The 20,609-nt window shown below is 43.8% G+C and overlaps 1 protein-coding gene across 1 annotated transcript in view; it reads right to left on the bottom strand.

Moving 5' to 3' along the window:
• INSC (inscuteable homolog (Drosophila)) overlaps nt 1-20,609 on the bottom strand; it is a 206,064-nt gene that overhangs the window by 72,052 nt on the left and 113,403 nt on the right. The window contains exon 7 of the mRNA XM_006865783.1: nt 18,512-18,637. Coding sequence (XP_006865845.1) covers nt 18,512-18,637 — 126 coding nt within the window. The remainder of the gene's footprint in view (nt 1-18,511; nt 18,638-20,609) is intronic.

Genomic DNA, 20,609 nt, shown 5'->3' with positions numbered 1-20,609 from the left:
TGGACAGTGAATAAGGAAGATCGTAGAAGAATTGATGCCTTTGAGTTGTGGTGTTGGAGGAGAATACTGAATGTGCCATGGACTGCCAAAAGAACCAATAGATCTGTTTTGGAAGAAGTACAACCAGAGTCTTGGTTGTACTTGGAGGCCAAGATGGCTAAGCTTCGTTTCTACTACTTTGGACACATTGTCCAGAGAGAACAGTCGCTGGAGAAGGATGTCAGGTAAGGTGGAGGGTCAGAGAAAAAGAGGAAGACCCCCAACGAGATGGATCAGCCAGGTGGCATCATTGATGGCATCAAGTGTGGCAGCGGTAGTGAGGTTGGCCCAGGATCGGACATTGTTTCATTCTGCTGTTCATGGGGTCGCTATGAGTCGGTTCTGACTCGATGGCACCTGACAACAACAACAACAACATCAAAGACCTTGAAGGAATAAGATGCTAGCTTGGGGGCTCAGTACCATAGTCTTAGGGGACATTATGGTCAGTTGTTATAACACAGCCCACGAAGACATCCTACTTTGGTGAAGGGGATCTTTGAAGCTATGAGCAGCTATCTAAGGTATTGGACTCACCCTGGCCAGAAGCAAGAAGAGTGATGAATATTAGAGATGCTTGGAAACAATTAGTCCAATGGACTAACGGACCACATGAGCATCAGTCTCCATGACCCTGACAGAAGCAGTACCACTAACCAATGCTCTGAAAGGAATAATATTATCAGAAGGCCCTGGATAGAATGGGACAAAATGTGGGACAAAACTCAAAATCATAAAAAAAAAAAAAAAAAAAACAGGCTTACTGGTCAGATAGAGACTATGACCCTTGGTCACCCTGCAGGTTTGGACCTGAGCTCACCCCCATGGCTCAAGGTTCAGCCAAGTAATTGTTACATAAAATGGGGAGATAACAACACTAGTGAGGTGTGCACACCATAGGAGGGAATGGCCAACTATTTGTGTTCCAATGGGCAGCATTTACCCAAGGACAAAGTTCAGAAGGGTTCAAAAAAGGAACCGAAACAAGAAACACAGAGAGGAAGGAGTAAGTAATGTTACATTGAAGGGAATGTGATCATTGAGCTGAAACTAAGTGTGTGATTTGTTGGCTGTAAACTGATTATCTGCTCTTATTCACTTATTCACAATCAAAAGTGTATATATATATATATATTTAGATAGAGGATTTGTCAAGAAACAATAGTTTCACATTTTGATATTTGTGATTAATAAAGTTCTAGTGTGGCACTGCAGGATAACGCACTGGATCACAAGGTCGGTTTGAACCACAAAATCTGCAGTTCAAACTCACCAGTCGCTCCTTGGAAATCCTATACAGGGTTGCTATGAGTCAGAACCGACTTGACGGCACTTAATGACAACAGCATGACTTTATAGCACTACCATGCGGTTTACCCTCCTGTGTGCATGTATGTGTATAAACACATACATATGAATATACACATAGAAAATGTTTAAGGTATAAAAATAATAAAATGAAAATCCTGTATGGTGTATGTGCATGCCTAATCACTAGCTTTTGAAATAAAATGAAACCAGTCATACCATTCTTGATCTCATCCGTCTGTTTCCCCCCATTGAATGGACCATTACCCTGAATGTTGTGCTGTTTGTTTCTTTAGTTTTCTTTAGATTATAACTGCATGCGTATATCATTTGCTTTGACAAGGTTTTGAACTTGACATAAATGGCATCATACAGTCAATATTACATTTGTGGGACTTCCTTTTCTTGTTGCATGTAGTTATGGTTTATTTGGAGTCTTGGTGTGGAGCTGTGGGCTAATGCGCTGGACTGCAGTCATTTGAACCACAAGTGTGGTGGTTCAGTCTCACCAGCTGCTCATTGGAAACCCTATACAGAGTTGCTATGGGTCGGAAAGGACTCAACAGCAGTTAACAACAACAACATGGTTTATTTACTTTCATTTTCTCTAGCATCATTAATTCATGTGTTCTCTTGCCATTGGGTGTTTGAGTTGTTTCCCAAGTTTTGCTATAATAAACACAGCTGCTACAAATATTCTAACTGTCTTCTGGTGAACAGTTTCCAGTTTCTCTAGAGGTCTCAATTGTGGAATGAAATTCCAAGGTCACAGGGCCTGCACATCTTTTACTTTTCTGGTTTTATCAAGTTGCTTTTCAAAATGATGGTAGCAATGAATACTTCCACCCACAATGTATAAACTCATTGAACTTCACATCCTTGCCAACACTTAGTGTTCCTTATTGTCACCAATCTGACGAGTCTGCATTTTTATTTTAATGTTTATATGTTCACTTACCAATGAGGTGGAACACAGTTCTATATGTTTTTGGCTTGATTCGTTTTTGCATTTTGCCATTAGGATTATTCTTCTATGAATTGTCTACTCATCATGTATTTTGCCCAGTATTGCTTTAGTGATTTACCCTATAGGCCAATTTCCCCAGCTGCTGGTTTTGAGGCCATTGATGCGCCCCTTAGCCTTCTGCCAGCAAGCTACCATCAGCCCATCTTGATATTTATCCTTCTATCAGCAGCTCCAACCCAGCATAGATCATTACAGCTCATAGAAGAGGAAATGCCGTCAATTCTGGTTCATGGTGACTCCACATGTCAGATTAGGACTGCGTTCCATGGGGTTTTCAATGGCTGATTCTTGGAATTAAAGACTGCTCGAGTCCTGGCATGGCACTGTGGGTTAATGCATCAGACTGCAAAGCCACTTGAACTACAAGGTCAGTGGTTCAAGCTCACCAGCTGCTCCTCAGAAACCCTATACAAGGTTGCTATGGGTCGGAACTGACTTGATGGCACTTCACAACAACAGAGCTTTCTTCCAAAGTTCCTCTACGAGGACTCAAATGTCCAACCTTTTAGTTAGCAGCCAAGCACATTAACCATTCCACCCAGGGCTTCTCTCCTTTATCAGGGTAGCTCCTATACTGAATCGTCTCTAGGTTCTCAGTGTCCAGTTGAGGCCTGGCATACAATGGCTTAACTGTGAAACAAGTGCTGAAGGATGAGGAAACAGAAGCCCAGAGAGAGAATGAGATTGCCCTGGCCACACAGAAGTTAATGACAGGGCTGGGACTCCAGTCCTGGTCTCCATACACCTTGCCCTGTGCATCTCTCCCTGGGGTCTTCAGTGAGGACATGTGAAGGAAAAGATGGTGAGAGGGCCAGACTGGTGGGAGCTGCTCAGCTCAGTTCCTGTGATGGGGCAAGGAATAGTCCAGCCCATGGTCAGTTTCCTCAAACTCTAGTCCCATTTCAGGGCATCTCCGTCCCCACACCACGCACTTATCATCACCAACCATACACTGAATGATGTCAAGAGAATAATCTAATCAAAACACTTTCTCATCCCTATAGAAATGGCTGCTAGAAGCACTTAGAGATAATTAGCTTTTACATGGAGTCAGATGGTTCAGGCTTCCCTCATGGGAAGAGATGCAAATGGTGATGAAGATGGTTCAGCCTAACTGTCACCTGGGCTCAGATGAACTAGTGGATGCTGAGATCTTCCTGGGTATTACAGGGAGCATGGAGAGTAGAAGAGGGACCATGGAACCTCTTCAGTTGAAGCATCCAAAGTGTACAGTAAACACCATATCAGATTTATGAGCAACGTTCTACTGACTACTGGAAAAAGCATCAGAGGTAACTTTTATGCAAGTATCTAAGGGACATAGGTGAGTATACAAAGGTCCATTACATATCACCAGTGCTGCTTTGCTATTCCCTACATCTTTTTGCATGTTTAGCTTTTTAGGAAAAGGTGACAGAGTTGGTTTCCAGATTGTTACTATTTAACCATAATCATGCAAATGCAGCGATAACTCAATTGCAGGGAAAAGGGAGTACAACCTAAAGACCCCAATTTTTCTCCTTCACCTTTCTGTCCATTTGGACACATGAAGAGGCTTTCTGCTACCACAAAGATTTACAGCCTAGGAAATTATCTTGGTCATCCCTATACAGGGTCACTATGAGTTGGAGCTAACTTGGAGGCACACAACCACCACCAACACCAGAAATAAGCAAGACAAGTGGGAACCAGAATGTTCCCCATCCAGTTCTCATATCTGTGTGTTCAATATGCATGTGAGTTCTTCCATCTCCCCTTGCATCTACTTTCCTTTCATTAGCCACATGGCGCTGCAATATAATGCACTGGACTGCAAGGTCGGCAGTTCAACCCCACCAGTCACTCTTTAGAAACCCTATACAGGGTCGTTATGGGTTGGAACTGACTCAACAGCACTTACCAACACCAACACCACTCTGTGCCCTTCCCTCTCTCTGTCTCCTTGCCTGTGTGCAACCAGAGGACCCACCACGTGCTGTGACAGGGCAGTGACCCTGTTTCTAATTCTGTGCTTGGAGTTCTGCTCATAGGTGAGACAGGATGGGCTTGCTTGCCCAAAGAACAGCCAGAAGGAAAATTCAATCATAGCCAGGGAGGCCAGCAAGAGTAGTACTCAAGGAAGCAGACACAAATGTGAGGCCAAGGGGAGGGCAAAGTATTGAGTGCAATAAATGACCAACAGGTCAGAAACAGGACCTGAATGTGGACTATAAATGGATCTCCATGAACTCGAAGTTCACTTTGAAAATGTGGTCTTTGTTTTAAGGAGTGCTGGTAGAGCTAGCAGCTCAAGAGAAAGCTACAAGAACTAAAACAGGCCTACACAAGGGTACTTTCTCCCAAACTAATATATTCCAGACCACAGTCAACCTGTTTTGTTATTATAAAAAATAATCCTCGGTTAAAAGCTAACTGTTAAATTGGATACATGCAAAGATTAATATGTGATAGGAAATGGAACAGTGGGTGAGAGGGATAAAATAACCAGTTTGGCAAGCAAGCTGGTGAGTTAGGAGGGGATGTGTTGGCAGAGAAAGCAGAGATGAGTTATGTAGGTGGAGAGGAATCAAGGATTGAATTATTTAAGAATACAAATAAAGATAATTTTCCCTATAGCAGATTGCCAAACACATGCTCTGAAGGCATTTAGGGTATAAATTATTTTTGTGAGAAGGCATCAAAGGATGACTAAGAACAAATTCATTGTCCTTTGAGTTAGCCTTCCTAGGAGTACGCTGATACAAGAACATCGAGACTTCAGCAAATCACTGCTAGCTACAACTGAAATCTGAAGCCTGTTTCTGCCTCCAAGATTGTGCAAGGAGTTCTGGTGTAGTGCTGCAGGTTAATTGGACTGCAAAATTGGTTTGAACCACAAGGTTAGTGGTTCGAACTCACCAGCTACTCTTCAGAAACCCTATATAGGGTCACTGTGAGTCAGAACCGACTCCATGGCACTTAACAACAACAATAAGATTGTATAAGCTCCACTGTACCAAAAATGCTTCTAGATTAGTCATTCTCAGCCTCATTCACAAATGATAGAATCATTTGGGAAGCTTTATAAAATACGAATCCCTGGACTCTACTACCAGAGATTCCAACTCAATAAACCTGGAGTGGAATCTTGGTAACGACTAATTCTGATGAGCACCCTGGATTGAGAACCACTGCACTAAAGGTACCTATGGTACAAAGAAAATTGTATAACCTTGTTGTTATTGTTCATTGCTGATGCATCAGTTCCGAATTATAGCGACCCTGTATGGGGCTTTCAAGAAGTAGCTGGTGGGTTTGAATCACTGACCTTGTAGTTAACAGTCCAGTGCTTGTCCTAAAGCATCAACCAATCCTCTTTCACAACCTTGTTGCTATTGCTAAATGCTGTCAAGTTGGTTCTGACTCACAGTTTCCCCGTATGGGGTTTCCAAGAAGCAGCCGGTGGGTTTGAACTGGTCACCTTGTGGTTAACAGTCCAATGCTGTCCCTACATCACTACACCATGACTCCTGCATAACCTTGTTGTTGTTGTTAGTTGCCATCGAGTTAGTACCTATTCACAGCGACCCTATGTAAAATAGAATGAAACACTGCCTGATCCTGGGCCAACCTCACAATTGTTGCTATGCTTGAATCCATTAATGCTGACATTTTGCCAATCCATCTCACTGGGAGTCTTCCTTTTTCTCTCTGACCCTCCACCCTACAAAACATGATATCCTTCTCCAGCAACTGGTCCCTCTTGACAATATGTCCAAAGTATGAGAGACAAAGTTTGGCCATCCTGGCCACCAAGGAGTACTCTGGTTACAATTATTCTAACACAGATTTGTTTGTTCTTTTGGCAGCCATGGTACTTTCAATAGTCTCGTCCAACACCATATCTCAAAGGCATCAATTCTTCTATGGTCTTCCTTATTCACTGTCCAGTTTTCACATGCATATGAGGTTATTGAAAAATATCATGACTTGGGTCAGGCGCACCTTACTTCTCAAGCTGACATCTTTGCTCTTCAACACTTTAAAAAGGTCTTGTGCAACAGATTTGCTTAATGTAATACGTCATTTGATTTCTTGACTGCTGCTTACATGAGTGTTGATAGTTGATCCAAGAAGAATGAAGTCCTTACCAACTTCAATCTTTTCTCCATTGATAATGTTTATTGGTCCAGTGGTGAGGATTTTTGTTTTCTTGACATTGAGATGCAACCCATACCAAAGGCTGTGCTCTTTGATCTCCATAAGTAAATATTTTAAGTCTTCTTCACTTTCAGCAAGCAAGGTTGTATCATCTGCATATCACAGGTTGTTAATGAGTCTTCCTCCAATCGTGATGCCATGTTTTTCTTCATAGAATCCAGCTTCTTGGATTATTTGCTCAGCATACAGGTTGAATAAGCATGGTGAAAGAATATAACCCTGTCGCACACCTGTCTTAATTTTAAACCATTCAGTGTTCCCATGTTCTGTTCAAACAACTGCCTCTTGGTCCATGTACAGATTCCTCATGAGCACAATTATGTGTTCAGGAATATTCATAATTCACAATGTTGTCCATAGCTTGTCATGATCCACACAATCGAAAGCCTTTACATAGACAATAAAGCACAGGTAAACATCTTTCTGGTATCCTCTGCTTTCATCCAAGATCCATCAGACATCAGCAATGATATCCCTCATTTCACATCCTCTTCTGAATCCAGATTGAACTTCTGGAAGTTCTCTGTCAATGTATGCTTGCAGCCATTTCTATATTACCTTTGTTGCTTTGTTAAGTGTCGTCGAGTCTGTCCCAACCCTTTAGTAAAACTTTATTCGCATGGATATCAAAGAGATTGTCCAATGATTTCCACATTCCATTGGCTCACCTCTCTTTGGAATGGGCACAAATATGGATCTCTTCCAATCAGTCAGCCAGATAGCTGTCTTCCAAATTTCTTGGCATAGATGAGTGAGTGCCTCTTGTGCTGCCTCACTTTCTTGAAAGATTTCAATTTTTATTCCATCAATTCCTGGTGCCTTGTTCTTTGTCATTTCCTTCAATGTACCTTGGACTTCCTCCTTCAGTATCATTGGCTCTTGATCATATGCTACCTCTTGAAATGGTTGAACACCAGCCATTTTCTTTTGGTACATTGACTGTGTATTCCTTCCATCTTCTTTTGATGTTTTCTGCATCATTCAATAATTTTCCCAGAGAATCTTTCAATAACAAGTGTTGAGGCTTGAATTTTTTCTTTAGATCCCCCAGCTTGAAAAATGCTGAGTGTTTTCCTTCCTTTTGCTTTTCTAACTCCAGATCTTTGTACATTTCATTGTAATATTTGACTTTGTCTTCTCGAGCTGACCTTTGAAATTTTCTGTTCAGCTCTTGGACCTTCTCATTTATTCCATTTGCTTTAGCATCTCTACACTGGAGAGCAAGTTTCAGTGTCCTCTCACCTCCATTTTTATATTTTCCTTCTTTCTTGTCTTTTTAATGACTTTTTGCTTTCTTCCTATATGTGTTCTTGATGTCATCCCACAACTCTTGTGGTCTTTAGTGTTTAATGTATCAAATCTGTTCTTCAGATGATCTCTAAATTCAGGTGGGATATCTTCAAGGTCATAATTTGGCTCTCATGGACTTGTTTTCATTTTCTTCAGCTTCCATTTGAATTTGCATATGAGCAATTTATAGTCTGTTCCAAATCTGCCCCTGACCTTGTTTTGGTTGATGATATAGAGATTTTCCATTATGTCTTTCCACCAATGTAGTCAATTTGATTTCTGTGTATTCCATCTGGTGTTTAACCTTGTTGTTGTTATTATTATTATGTGCCGTGGAGTTGGTTCTGACTCATAGCGAGCCTGTACAGTGTTTCCGAGGGTGTAAACCTTTACAGGAGCAGAAAGCCTCATCTTTCTCCTGCAGAACAGGTGCATAACCTTAGGATCCAGAAAAACCTGGGCTCACAACCCTGTTGTGTTGACTTGGCAAAACGAGGTTACTCACCTTCTCTGAGCCTCAGTTTTCTAATCCTAAAAATGATGGTGGTTGTTGTTGTTGTTAAGTGCCGTTGAGTCAGTTCTGACCCATAGCAACCCTGTATAGGGTTTCCAAGGAGCAGCTGTTGAGCTTGAATCACTGACCTTGCAGTTCAAATGACTTTGCAGTCTGATGCATTAGCCCACAGAGCCACACCAGGCCTCCAAAAATGATGATCATCATTTTAATGATAGAATAGTATATGAAACATTGAAAGCTTTCTCTCAAAATCTGTAACAAGACAAAGATGTCCGTTATCATCATTCTTATTTAACACTGTACAGGTGGCCCTAACCAATGCAATAAAACAAGGAAAGGAAATAAAAAGCCATAATGATTGAAAAAGAAACAAAACTGTCATTATTTGCAGATGACATAATTGTATACACAGAAAATTCAAAGAAAATCAGCAATAGACTATTACAGTATCAAAATTGTGTTTTGGATGTATTAGCAACAAACAGAAAAAAAAAATTTTAAGTCACTTACTTTAGGATACCTAGGAATACATATAAAACATATTGAGGAATAAATATAAAAAACATGTTCAAGTTGTCTACAACAAAAACTTATATCAAGGCTGAGAGAAATTAAACACAATCTATATAAGGAGCTCTGGTAGCGTAGTGGTTACGAATCGGGCTGTGAACCTTAAGGTCAGCAGTTTGAAACTACCAGCTGTTCCACAAGAGAAAGATGAGATTTTCTGCTCCCATAAAGATTTACAGCCTTGGAAACCCTGTATAGGGTCTAGGGTCGCTATGGTTTGGAACTGACTCCATGGCATATAACAACAACAACAACAATGTAAGTGGAGTCCTGGTGTGGTACTGTGGGATAAAGCACCAGACTGCAAAGTAATTTGAACTGCAAGGTCGGTGGTTCAAGCTCACCAGCTGCCCCTTGGAAACCCTATACAGGGTCGCTATAGGTCAGAATCGACTCAATGGCATGTAACAACAACATATAAGTGGAGAAATTTATCATGTTTATGGACTAGAATGCCCTGGTGTGGTGCTTTGGGACAAGCACTGTACTGCCAGGTCAGTTTGCGCCACAAGGTTTCAACCATAAAGAAATCCCTAAATAGGGTTGCTGTGAGTCGGAACTGACTTGACAACACTTAACAACAACAATATATAGCTTAAGAAGTCCTGATGTGGTGCTGTAGGAGAAAGCACGGGACCGCAAGATGGCTTTGAACCACAAGGTTGGTGGTTCAAACTCACCAGCTGCTCCTCAGAAACCCTAAACAGGATCATTCTGAGTCAGAACTGACTGGACAGCATTAATAACAACAAAAGTATTGCTTAAGAGGGAGTGTGGTGGCTCTGTAGGATAAGCACTGGACTGAAAATTACAAGGTCAGCAGTTTGAGCCCACCAGCCACTCTGCAGGAGAAAGATGAGGCTTTCTGCTTTTGCAAAGATTTTCAGCCTTGGAAACCCTAGACAGGCACTTAACAATAACAACATATTGTTTAAGATATCAATAATTGAAAAATGTATCGATAGATGTAAAGAAATTCCATGCAAAATCCCCAAAACTGTGGAAACTGACAAGCTGATCCTAAAATGTATATAGAAATATAAGGGATTTAGAACTACCAAAATAATCTTGAAGAACAAAGTTGAAAGATTTATACTATCAGATATAAAAGATTATAAATTACAGGGACTCATATAGTGACATATGATACAATGATGCACAAATAGACTATAAAGACCAGAACAGGAAGTTCAGAAACAGGATATACATATAGCCCACCTGATTGACAACAAAGCCGTCACAAGGACTAATTATAAAATAAAATATTGATAAATCACACTTTTCTGTTCAACAAAGACATATTTTAAGACAATGAAAAGAAGAACCATGGGCCAACAATATAAATTTTCAATACCTATTTCTGACAAATAATTTATATCTAAATTATATTTTTAAAGTTTCTAAATCAATAAAAGACATATAGCCTATGTTTTTAAAAACAGGCAAAAGTTGATATTTGATCAAAGATAACCAAATAGCCAATAAGTATATGAAAAATGTTCAACAGCATTATTCATTAGGAAAAGAAAAGTTACAGCCATAATAAGATATCACAATACACCCCATAGGTCACAAGCTGGGGATGGCCTGTCCTGCTCTCACATCTGCAAACAACTTAATGTGTACTTTTGAAGCAACTCAAGAGGGAATGAAACACGCATTTGAAAACTGTTTGCTCATTATCCTTGTGTATCTTTCCATCTCCCTGACCCCTCATCGACCTTCCATCCATAAGCCTCTTTCTCTTCTCAGTACCTTTCCCATTCCCTATCTCTCTTTGTCTATGCCTGACCAGTGGACCCAGCACTTGCTGGCAGAGGGCAGTGACCCTGCCTCCAATTCATGTTTGAGGGCTGGTCTGCTGTCAATGCAAGGTTGCTCCCAGGAAGTGGGACCTCCCTAGTTACATTCTGCTTTCAACCTTACACCTTCTACCATGTTCTCCATCTCCTCACTGTGTCCCCTCCCAGTCCCAATCATTTCGCTTCATCTACTCTACTCAGAAACCCGAGGGAAAGTTGGTTCTGAGCCTGGAAGACTCACCTTTGCAGTTTATCCAATGCCCTGCCTTTCCATTTCCCTGTGACAGTTTCCCATCTCCTCAGCCCAAAATCCATGCACAAGACAGACTTATACAGTTTATGCTCTCAGCAGATTACTCTGGGTGTATCCAGGAAACTGCACTTTGACTCACCTTTTACTCTGCAGAGCCTGCTACTCCTTACCTCCATCATACACACATGTACACACTGTGGACCTCAACCACAGGGCTTCATCTATGAACTCACGGGCGGGGAGAGGCACTCACCTCCCCTCTGATAACTTCTACAGGAACGCCACCCCCTGAAACACACAGCCAACCCAGAGGCAAAAAGTCAATTGTTGTCAAGTCAAGTCTGTCTTCTGGAATCTTATGTCCATGTCAGAGTCTGTGCACCACAGGGTTTTCAGGGCTGAGTTTTCCAAGCAAAGTTGTCAGACCTTTCTTCTAACATGCCTCTGAGTGGGCTTGTATCACATATCTTTTTGTTAACAGTTGAGCATGTGAATCATTTGAGCCCCCCAAGGACATTTCTTAGAAGTCTTCCAAAAGGACTTCCTTGTTTATACAGCAGCAGCAGAACAGAGACCTCACCAACTGAAAACAATCAAGGCTCAGGGATTAGGAAGCTTCCTCACACTCAGTAGCAAAGGAGGGTCGGCCCCTGGTTTTCCTCACTAATCCCCTGGCTGGCAGCCTGTACACAGAGGATATGGCCAGCCTCAAGCCCACTGTTCTTCTGACGCATCCTGGGCTGACTCACAGAATTCATCTCAGTCTGCCAGCCTGTCTAGGTCTGCTAGAGATCTTGGGCTCAAGGTCATAGGAATTAGGAGGAAGAGAACGTCCAAAGTGGTGTAAAAAGGGGCTTGGGATGAATCCCATATAAAGAATTTTAGCCAATCTGCCTTTGCTAAAGCACTCTGCAATGCTTTTGATCCCCAATCCTTCTCCCCACCACTGTGGCCTGAAAATGCTCACAGAGGCCCTTCCACTCTGCCTTCCGCTATTAGTCCTAGAGCTCACAGTAGGTATGTGGGTGTACCTGTCAGTTCACCTCTCTGGGCCTCTATCCTTCTTCTGAAATGGATACACACGCACGCACACACACACGTTCATTAATAATCCAGACCCTCTGCAACCTCTCTGTAGTCTATCTAGTCACTAGTTTCCTGAGAAAGCAGCCCTCCCAAGAAACCTGGTGAAGCTGCAGTTGTCACTACCTGTCATGTCCACCAGGGGCCGCTGTTGCACAGCGCATAGAGTAGTAGGTTTTGAAGCAGTACTTTTGCAGGCCCCTGCACTTAGGTACCTAGACAACTATGGAGTTGATCCACACCCATCCATCCTCCAAACTCAGAATGAATTTTGCAGTTTGCAGCCCTGAACGAACAGGCACTTTTTTAGGTCTTCTCTGTACCGTCCAGTAATCTCAACCCGGATCCTCATGAGAAAAGGAGAAGGGAGGACCACCAGTCTGGTTTCTTTCCTGTTCCTTTGTCTCTACCCTTCTCCTTTCTGACAGTCAGCCAGCATTTGCAAACCTGGAGCCGGGTTTTCTGTACAGCTCCAACCCAGGGCAATATAAGGCCAGTACCTAGGAAAGTGGGGTGTGTAGGGACCTGATAAACTCCTTGAGCCCCCAAATGGAAAGAGAAGTATGTGGGACCTCCATTCAGACACCCTCTTCTCACCCTATCCCTGCCAACTCTCTTACGAGTTCCCTCTCGATAAAGTAGGTCCTACAAGTGATGCTGTAGCACTGGGCTGCTAACCTCAAAGTCGGTTCAAATTCACCAACTGCTCCCCAAAAACACTATGAGTTGGAACCAACACAACAGCACTTAACAACAATACAAGTCAAATTAAGCAGATGTGTTGGCCCTCTCCCTCACCCAGCCACTCTTACACATCACAGAAAATTCAGCTGGGACTATGTAGCTGCCTTGTCAGACCCTATCAGTTAATATGGGACATGGAGAGTGGATATAGGAAATTGAACCTAAATAAAATAGGATGCTCAGTTCCAGCTATGACCCTCTCAGTGTCTCCATCCCTTCCAGTCTGAACTTCCTTGTCTGTAAAATGGGGGTGACTACCTCATCTTTTGCAAAATGATCAGAGAGTCAAACACTCGAAGAAAAGAAAACCTGGTCAGAGTTTTTGCAAATATTACCAATGTCTGACCATCTACCATCCCACAGGGAACCGGCAGTGAATCAAGAGTCCAGTCAGCCTGCAGCTGGATCTGCAGAGTAAGTCTCCACACCACCGCCTTGTGCCCCACTCCCCCTGTTGGGGGTTCCCACATCTCCCTGTCTCCATCTCTCCTCCAGCCCAGTCCTTCCGATGCTGGGGCAAATCCATCCTGGGAAATGAGGCGGGAAAAGTAAGAGGTGGGGGAGGACAAGGGAGCTGCATAGAGACAGGCAGCAATTGTCTCCTTCTTTATCCCCAAAGATTTCCTCCTTGGACTGAACCCTCCTTCTCCTATGTGTCACCCCACCCCCATCTTTAATTTCTCCATCGATTTTCATTAAACTCTTCCCTTGGCTTCCAGCATACGGTAAACACTTTATTCAGATTAAAAAAAAATGAAAGGGAGGGGATAGAAATTAAAGGAAGGCAAGATTGTTTCTGGTCTTGAGGCAGAAAAAGGCAATTATTAGAACGGTCTTGAAGGTTGTCTGAGGCTGCCTGGTTATTGGGCTGTGACCTTACTCCTTCCCTTACAGCCTCTGATCCTAGACGCTCACCAGCCACAGCCCCTTGCCCAGCTCCAGCCCCCTCTAGGCCCCATCCTGGCCCCGGGTACCAACAGTGCGCTTACCTTCCCTTTAGCCACTCAGAATTCTGCTAGGACTGTTGCAAAATCCCCACTACTCAGGTTCTTTGGAGGCAATTCAGGGTTTTCCACAGCCACCTGAGGAGGTGGAGACCCAGGGCCAGGGCAGGTGGGAACAGGAAGGAAACACAGGTTCTCATACTGGGAACCACACACACACACACACTGCATTGCAGTGGCTTCAAGGTACCACCCCCATTTTGCAGAAGAGGAAACTGAGACTCAGATGAGTGACTTGTTCCGTACTCCCTTTTGGGTTTCTACTAAAGCCTGCAGTTCTCTGCCCTAAAAGCGACAGTCTAACTTCTCAGTCCAGTTGTCCAGAAAGCCTGCCCTGACCTGTCCAGGTAGACTGGATTATCCTAGATGCTCAGACAGAAGGGAATGCCTGCTGCCCCTTGGGCTGTGTGGTTCTGGTATGCCCAGACTCTCCCTGTGTCTTCCCCAAAGTGGGGGCCAGTGAGCAACGTGCCTCATCTGGGCTCAGCCAGCTCACTGAAACCAGAGCCTGGTACTGTAGGATAAACACTATGTGGTTCAATTGCTTAGCACAAAGCTTAAGTTCAAACCCACCAGTGGATCCATGGGAGAAATGACTTGGAGATCTGCTCCCATTAAGATTGTTGTTGTTGTTGTTAAGTGCCGTCAAGTTAGGTCTACCTCAGATAGCAATCCTGCATAGGGTTTACAAAGAGTGACTGGTGGATTTGAACCACCGATCCTGTGGTTAGCGGTCCAGTGCTTAGCCCACAGCGGCACACCAGGACTCTCCCACAAGGAATACAGCCTAGGAAAGCCTGGGACACAGTTCTACTGTGTCTCAAAGGGTTGCCATGAGTCAGAGTGAACTCCACAGCACCAGCAAGAGCTACAACTTGTTTCGTGCTGAGTGCCAAAGGAGCCCTGGTGGCACAATGGGTTAAGTGGTGGGTTGTAAACTGCAAGGTCAGTGGTTCAAATCCAGCAGCTGCTCCATGGGAGAAAGATGAGGCTGGCTGCCGCTCTAAAGATTCGCAGTCCTACTCTGTCCTACAGTGTTGCTGTAAGTCAGAATCAACCAGATGGCAGTGGATTTGGGCTTTTGGAGGTGGGTTACTGAATGCCAAGCACCATGAGCTATTTGACATCTATTATTCTCTGACAGTCTTAGGATGTACATATCTGACACCCAGTGAGGAAACTTCCTCTCTTAGAAGAGGAGCAGCTTTGGCTGGCTAATTAGTACAACCAGACTCACAGGTAGAGAAGCTTGGAGCCCAGCCCAATGGCCTTCCCACTGCCCTAGGCCGTAAGTGTGAATTTGCCCCGGGAATCGGTGATGGATGTAAGAAGTGAACAGTGAGCACGTAAAACAGGACGTGAACACTGACCCCCAGCAGGATGGAGCAGCTGCTGAGGAAATGTGAGTGAAGGAAACCAGGACCAAGCCTTTGACCACTTGAATCCTGAGCCTGACAAGGTCCAGGCACCACAAAGCAGGCTTCAGAAGAATGGAGGCCCCGGTGAGACCCCAAGCTCCGATGGGATCTGTGCATGATTTCATGAACCTCTTCAAAGTTGGAAAGAAATGAGGGGAAGCAGCAGAACAGAGATGAACCTCACTAAACCCAACACACTCTTCACTGGCAATTAACCAAAGGAGCCTCAGTGAGGAGGCCAAGCCAGGGAATCAGGAGGAGCTTGGACTCTGGCATTATCTAATGAGGCCATGACTGCCTGTGAACGGGGCGGCAAGCAGGAAGGAGTCCCGAGGGCCCTGCGATTCCACACCCGGCTTGCCTGTCATTCCGCAGTTTCTATATCCAGCCTGTCTCTGACCCTGGATGCTGAACATTGATCAATACTGACCTCACCAAAGTCCTGATGGTTGGCACCGAGCAGCAGGGATCACAGAGTGGGGATTGAAGTGGGTTGAGTCAGGTGAATGGCCGTGGGTGACCCTAGTGAGGGGAAGGTCTAGAACTTTTCACAGCTTTGGAAGAAGCTTGATATGGAGGGTAAGGATGTGGATTTATCGACCTCACAGTATTCGATTTTGAGTCCTGCATCTGCATGAGGGTTAACAGCCCAGGCTGGCTACGGCATCAGGTAGGCTGGAAGCAAATCACTACTGGATCATGTATGAGCTGGGTGCCCTGGAGTAAGTATCTCTTTCTTCTATTGTAAACAATGGAGGCAGTAACAGCTCCAATGGGATGTAGTTACAGTGAGGATTATGTGGCATAATAAAAGGAAAGGGATAGCCAAATACTTGCCCAAGCCAAGCATTCAATATATGTTAGTTAGTATCATTGTCCCACCACCCATCTGTCAGTTTGTCCTACTGTGACAGTAGACACAGTTGCTGTAATACTGAAAGTTATGACACCGGTGTTTTAACTACCAGCAGGAGCACCCATGGTAGACAAGTTTCAGCTGAGCTTCCAGAATAAGACAGACTAGGAAGAAAAAGAGGTCAATTATTTCTGAGTGTTTAGCCACTTCTTATGAGGAACAGTGTAACTTAGTCAAATATAGTACCAGAAAATGAAAACATTATCAATAGTAACAGAGTATTGTCTGGCATAGTGTGGGAAGATGGGCCCCTCAGGTTGGAAGGCACTCAAAAATGACTAGGGACGAGGTACCCCCTCAAAGTAGAGTTAACCAATATGACATGAATGGAGTAAAGCTTTCAGGACCTTCATTTGCTGATGGGGCACAACTCAAATTTAGGAGAAACAGCTGAGCACAAACATGAATAATTGGAACATGGAATGTATGAAGTATGAAACTAAGAAAACTGGAAGCTTTCAAAAATGACACGGAACACATAAAGATCAATATCCTCACTATTAGTGAGCTGGAAGGGATTGGTACTGATCATTTTGAATCTGACAATTATCTGGTTTATTATGCCTTTGTCTCTTCATCGGTGTCACTGGGATGCATATAAAGGCACTTCAAAAGCATTCAGTTTAGGTGATGTTTCTGATCACCTGGGAGCCTTTCTCAGACCAAGTTTCACTCCTCCTCAGAGTCTGGCACCAAGAAGATGTGTGATAGTTTAGGGTTTGGGTCAGCTTGATTGGGCCAGGTTACTCAGTGGTTTGGCAGTTGAGATGTGATTTAATGTGAGAAACTAATAGGATGATTAAGTATAAAATACCTTTATCTTAAGGAGCTCTGGTAGAATAGTGGTTATGAATTGGACTGCTAATCTCAAGGTAAGCAGTTCGAAATTACCAGTTGTTCCATGGGAGAAAGATGAGGTTTTCTGCTCCCATAAAGATTTACAGCCTCAGAAACCCTGTACAAGGTTGCAATGGGTCAGAACTGACTCCACAGAACATAATCATCACCACCACTTTATCTTGGTCCCTGGTGTGGCACTATAGGATAAGCACTGGGCTAATAACTACAAAGTCAGCAATTCAAACCCACTAATCGGGCTGCGAACCTTAAGGTCAGCAGTTTGAAGCTAACAGCTGTTCCACGGGAGAAAGATGAGGCTTTCTGCTCCCGTAAAGATTTACAGCCTCGAAACCCTGTATAGGGCTGCTATGGGTCGGAACCGACTCCACGGCACATAACCACTACCAGCTGCTCTTTAAAAATCTTGTACAGGGCTGCTATGAGTTCTTACTATTTAATCCCACTACCACCCTGATTTAATTTAGGGAGATTGCCAAGGGTATGGCATGTAACACCTTTATCTTTCAAGAAATAAAAGGAGAGAGACTGAGCAGAAAGCGGGACCGACTACCACCAAGAGAAAAAAGCCAGGAGTGGAGTATGTCGTTTGGACCTGGAGTTCCTGCATTGTGAAGCTCTGAGATCCTGGAGAAGATGAATTCCAAGGTATATGGAGATTCTAAGGAAAACGAGCCCTACAGATGAAGAAAGGAAACATGGACCTTCCCCCAGAGCTGACACACAGAAAGCTTTCCCCAACAGCTAGTACCCTGAATCTGGACGTAAAGTGAGATAATACACTTCTGGTTATTAGAGCCATTCACTGTGGTAGTGCTGTTAAGTAGCACTAGATACTTAAGACAGGTGTTTCATGAGAGTCTGTGTATTGAATGCAATCAGATCTGGAAGGAGAGACTGGAATTAGATAGGGCTTGACCTGAGGCACTAACTCCAATCAGACCACTACATTCCTTATGTAACCCAAATCCACCCATCCCCATGCCACATTGAGGCCAGACTCTTAGATGTGGGCTTCCATTTCCCTTATCTAAGTCCTCTAGTTCTTAGTTGAGAAGGAGGCCCTCCTTGGCTTCCCTGGGCATCCAATTCCCACCCTATTCCTGCCTGGTCTATCTCCCAAAGGAGCGGGATCTCTTCCTTCTATTGGAGTCCTGCCACACCCCACCGGACTTGCGTGTCTTCTGTTGTGTTCCACCCACTGGACACCCTGACTTACCTATCTCTGCTGGTCACCCCATCCAGGAAGGACTGAGTGCCCCTTTGGGTCCTGCCTCTCCTGTTCCAGCTTCTTAGAGCCCTTCACCTCTTCACCAGCTCACACCATCAGGGTCCCAGCAGCCCCCTCTAAGACTGATGACTGGGGAAAGGAGGCACTTGGGGGACTTGCTCAATGTGCCCAGATGGCCTCAATGTGGTCTTCTCCTACTTGCTATCCTAATTCAGGACCCCCAGCCCCTGCCCATACTGCTGTATCATTACCTTCTCCAGCTGGTGGACACCCTCTTCCACGCAGCAGATGGAGGCCAGTGTGCGGAGCGCCTGGGGGTACAAGCATCGGAAACTGTCCTGCCGGCAAACCTTGAAGAGTGCTACAACTCCACCCTCCTGCCAAGAAAAAGAAACTTGACACTTAACAGAGCCAAGAATAATCAGCATCACCTACTCAGCTGACACGCTTGGTACTCTGCCTTTCAATACATACAGTACACATCTACACGCATGCTTACATGATCATATGCTTCCATGCATGCTGTAGTAAAATGCTTGCTCCATAAGTTTTATTACCCTTTATAGTCCCAGCTGGGGATATTCTTCCCCAAATGCTTCTGGGGCTTAGTGGCCAGGGGCCAAGGTAGACCTATTTACTAGGGCCAGGGGTCAACAGCATCCAACAGAACACATAGTCACCATAGCAACTCCCTCTCAGCAGTCAAGTGTGGTGCAAGTCTGGAGTCATAGGAAACAAACAGGGAAACAGGGCACTGAAGACAAATGCCCAGTGCTGGCTCTCACCTGCCCCAAGAACCACACACTCATGAGAACCACCCAATCACCAAGTGAGACTGACAACAAGGAATTTGGTTTATATCAGTACTGTGTTTGGTGTGGCACTGTGGGTTAATGCACCAGACTGCAAAGCTGTTTGAACTGCAAGGTCGGTGTTTCAAGCTCACCAGCCGTTCCTTGAAAACCCTATACAGGGTCGCTATGGGTCAGAATTGACTCAGTGGCACTTAACAGAAACAACAACAACATCATATAGGAAATGGAAACCGAGATGGCTGGAAAAATTTACCCTTTATCCACATCACCTTTGTTTTCATTCCTTGGTGGTGGTGGTGTGCTTTGGAGTCAGTGTGACTCACAGCAGCCCTGTATTGGTTTTCCAAGGCTGTAAATCTTTACAGGAACAGAAAGCCTTATCTTTCTTCCACGAAACAGCTAGTAGTTTTGAACTGCTGACCTGGAGGTTAGCAGCCAGACTTGTAACCACTAGATTACCACAGCTCCTTGACTCCCATGTTAAAAACAACCTTTAGGAATGATCAGCCCAGCTCCTAAGTGGAAATGGGAACTGGTTCTTTTGCAAGAGTTGGAAACACCTGTTTCTTGTGGAGACTGCCCTACCAGAATCAGAGTGAGGAGCTTAGGCTCCAGGTATCTGCTAATGACACAAATTAATTCTATATAACCCCTGGAGCCACTGAGGAGCAAACTGAGGTTGGGGAGCAAATTGAGGAACAGATCACAAAGGTTATTCACAGTGGTGCCCAGAAAACTTCTGGCAATAGTAGCTTTAGCATCCTGAGAGGGAGAAGTTGGGAATATCCCATCTGGTTTGCCTTGTTTTCCCCTTTGCCCTCTTCCCTTAAGGGCTGGCAGGGTGCCCAAAAGTGGCAGAAATAAAGCTCACTAAAGTAACTAGTTCCATGTTGTCTTCTGAATCCGGTTTGAACCTCTGGCAATTCCCTGTCATGGTACTGTTACAGCCATTTTAAAATTATCTTCAGCAAAACTTTAACATTTTTGATGATATTACAGATGATTTCCACATTCTATTGGGTCATCTCTCTTTGGAATGGACATAAATATGGATCTCTTCTAATTAGTTGTCCAGGTAGCTATCTAAATTTCTTGGCTATCTAAATTTCTTAGATGAGTGAGCGCCTCCAGTGCGGCATCAATTTGTTGAAAGATTTCTTTTTGCATCCCATCAATTCCTGGAGCAGTGTTCTTTGTCAATGCCTTCAGTGTACCTTGGACTTCTTCCTTCAGTACTATTAGTTATTGGCTCCTGAACATACGCTAAGTCTTGAAATGGTTGAACATTGACCATTTCTTTTTGAAATAGTGAGTCTGTGTATTCCTTCCATCTCTTTTTTGTTTTTTGGTTGTTTTTTTTTCAAGTTTTTATTGTGAATTGAGTGAAAATTTACAGGGCAGAGCATCAGTTTTACATTTAAAAAAATGATATACTTTGTTTCATTACAATGATTATAATCCCCTCCATGTGCCATCAGTTAACAGTATCTCTCTTTATTCACTTTAGCTCTTTTGTTAAAAAAAAAACAACAAC

This window comes from Chrysochloris asiatica, unplaced genomic scaffold (genome assembly GCF_000296735.1).
Source record: "Chrysochloris asiatica unplaced genomic scaffold, ChrAsi1.0 scaffold00083, whole genome shotgun sequence".
In the NCBI taxonomy this organism is placed as follows: domain Eukaryota; kingdom Metazoa; phylum Chordata; class Mammalia; order Afrosoricida; family Chrysochloridae; genus Chrysochloris; species Chrysochloris asiatica.
Note: the sequence above shows the minus strand (reverse complement) of the source record. Positions and strands in the feature narration are given on the sequence as shown.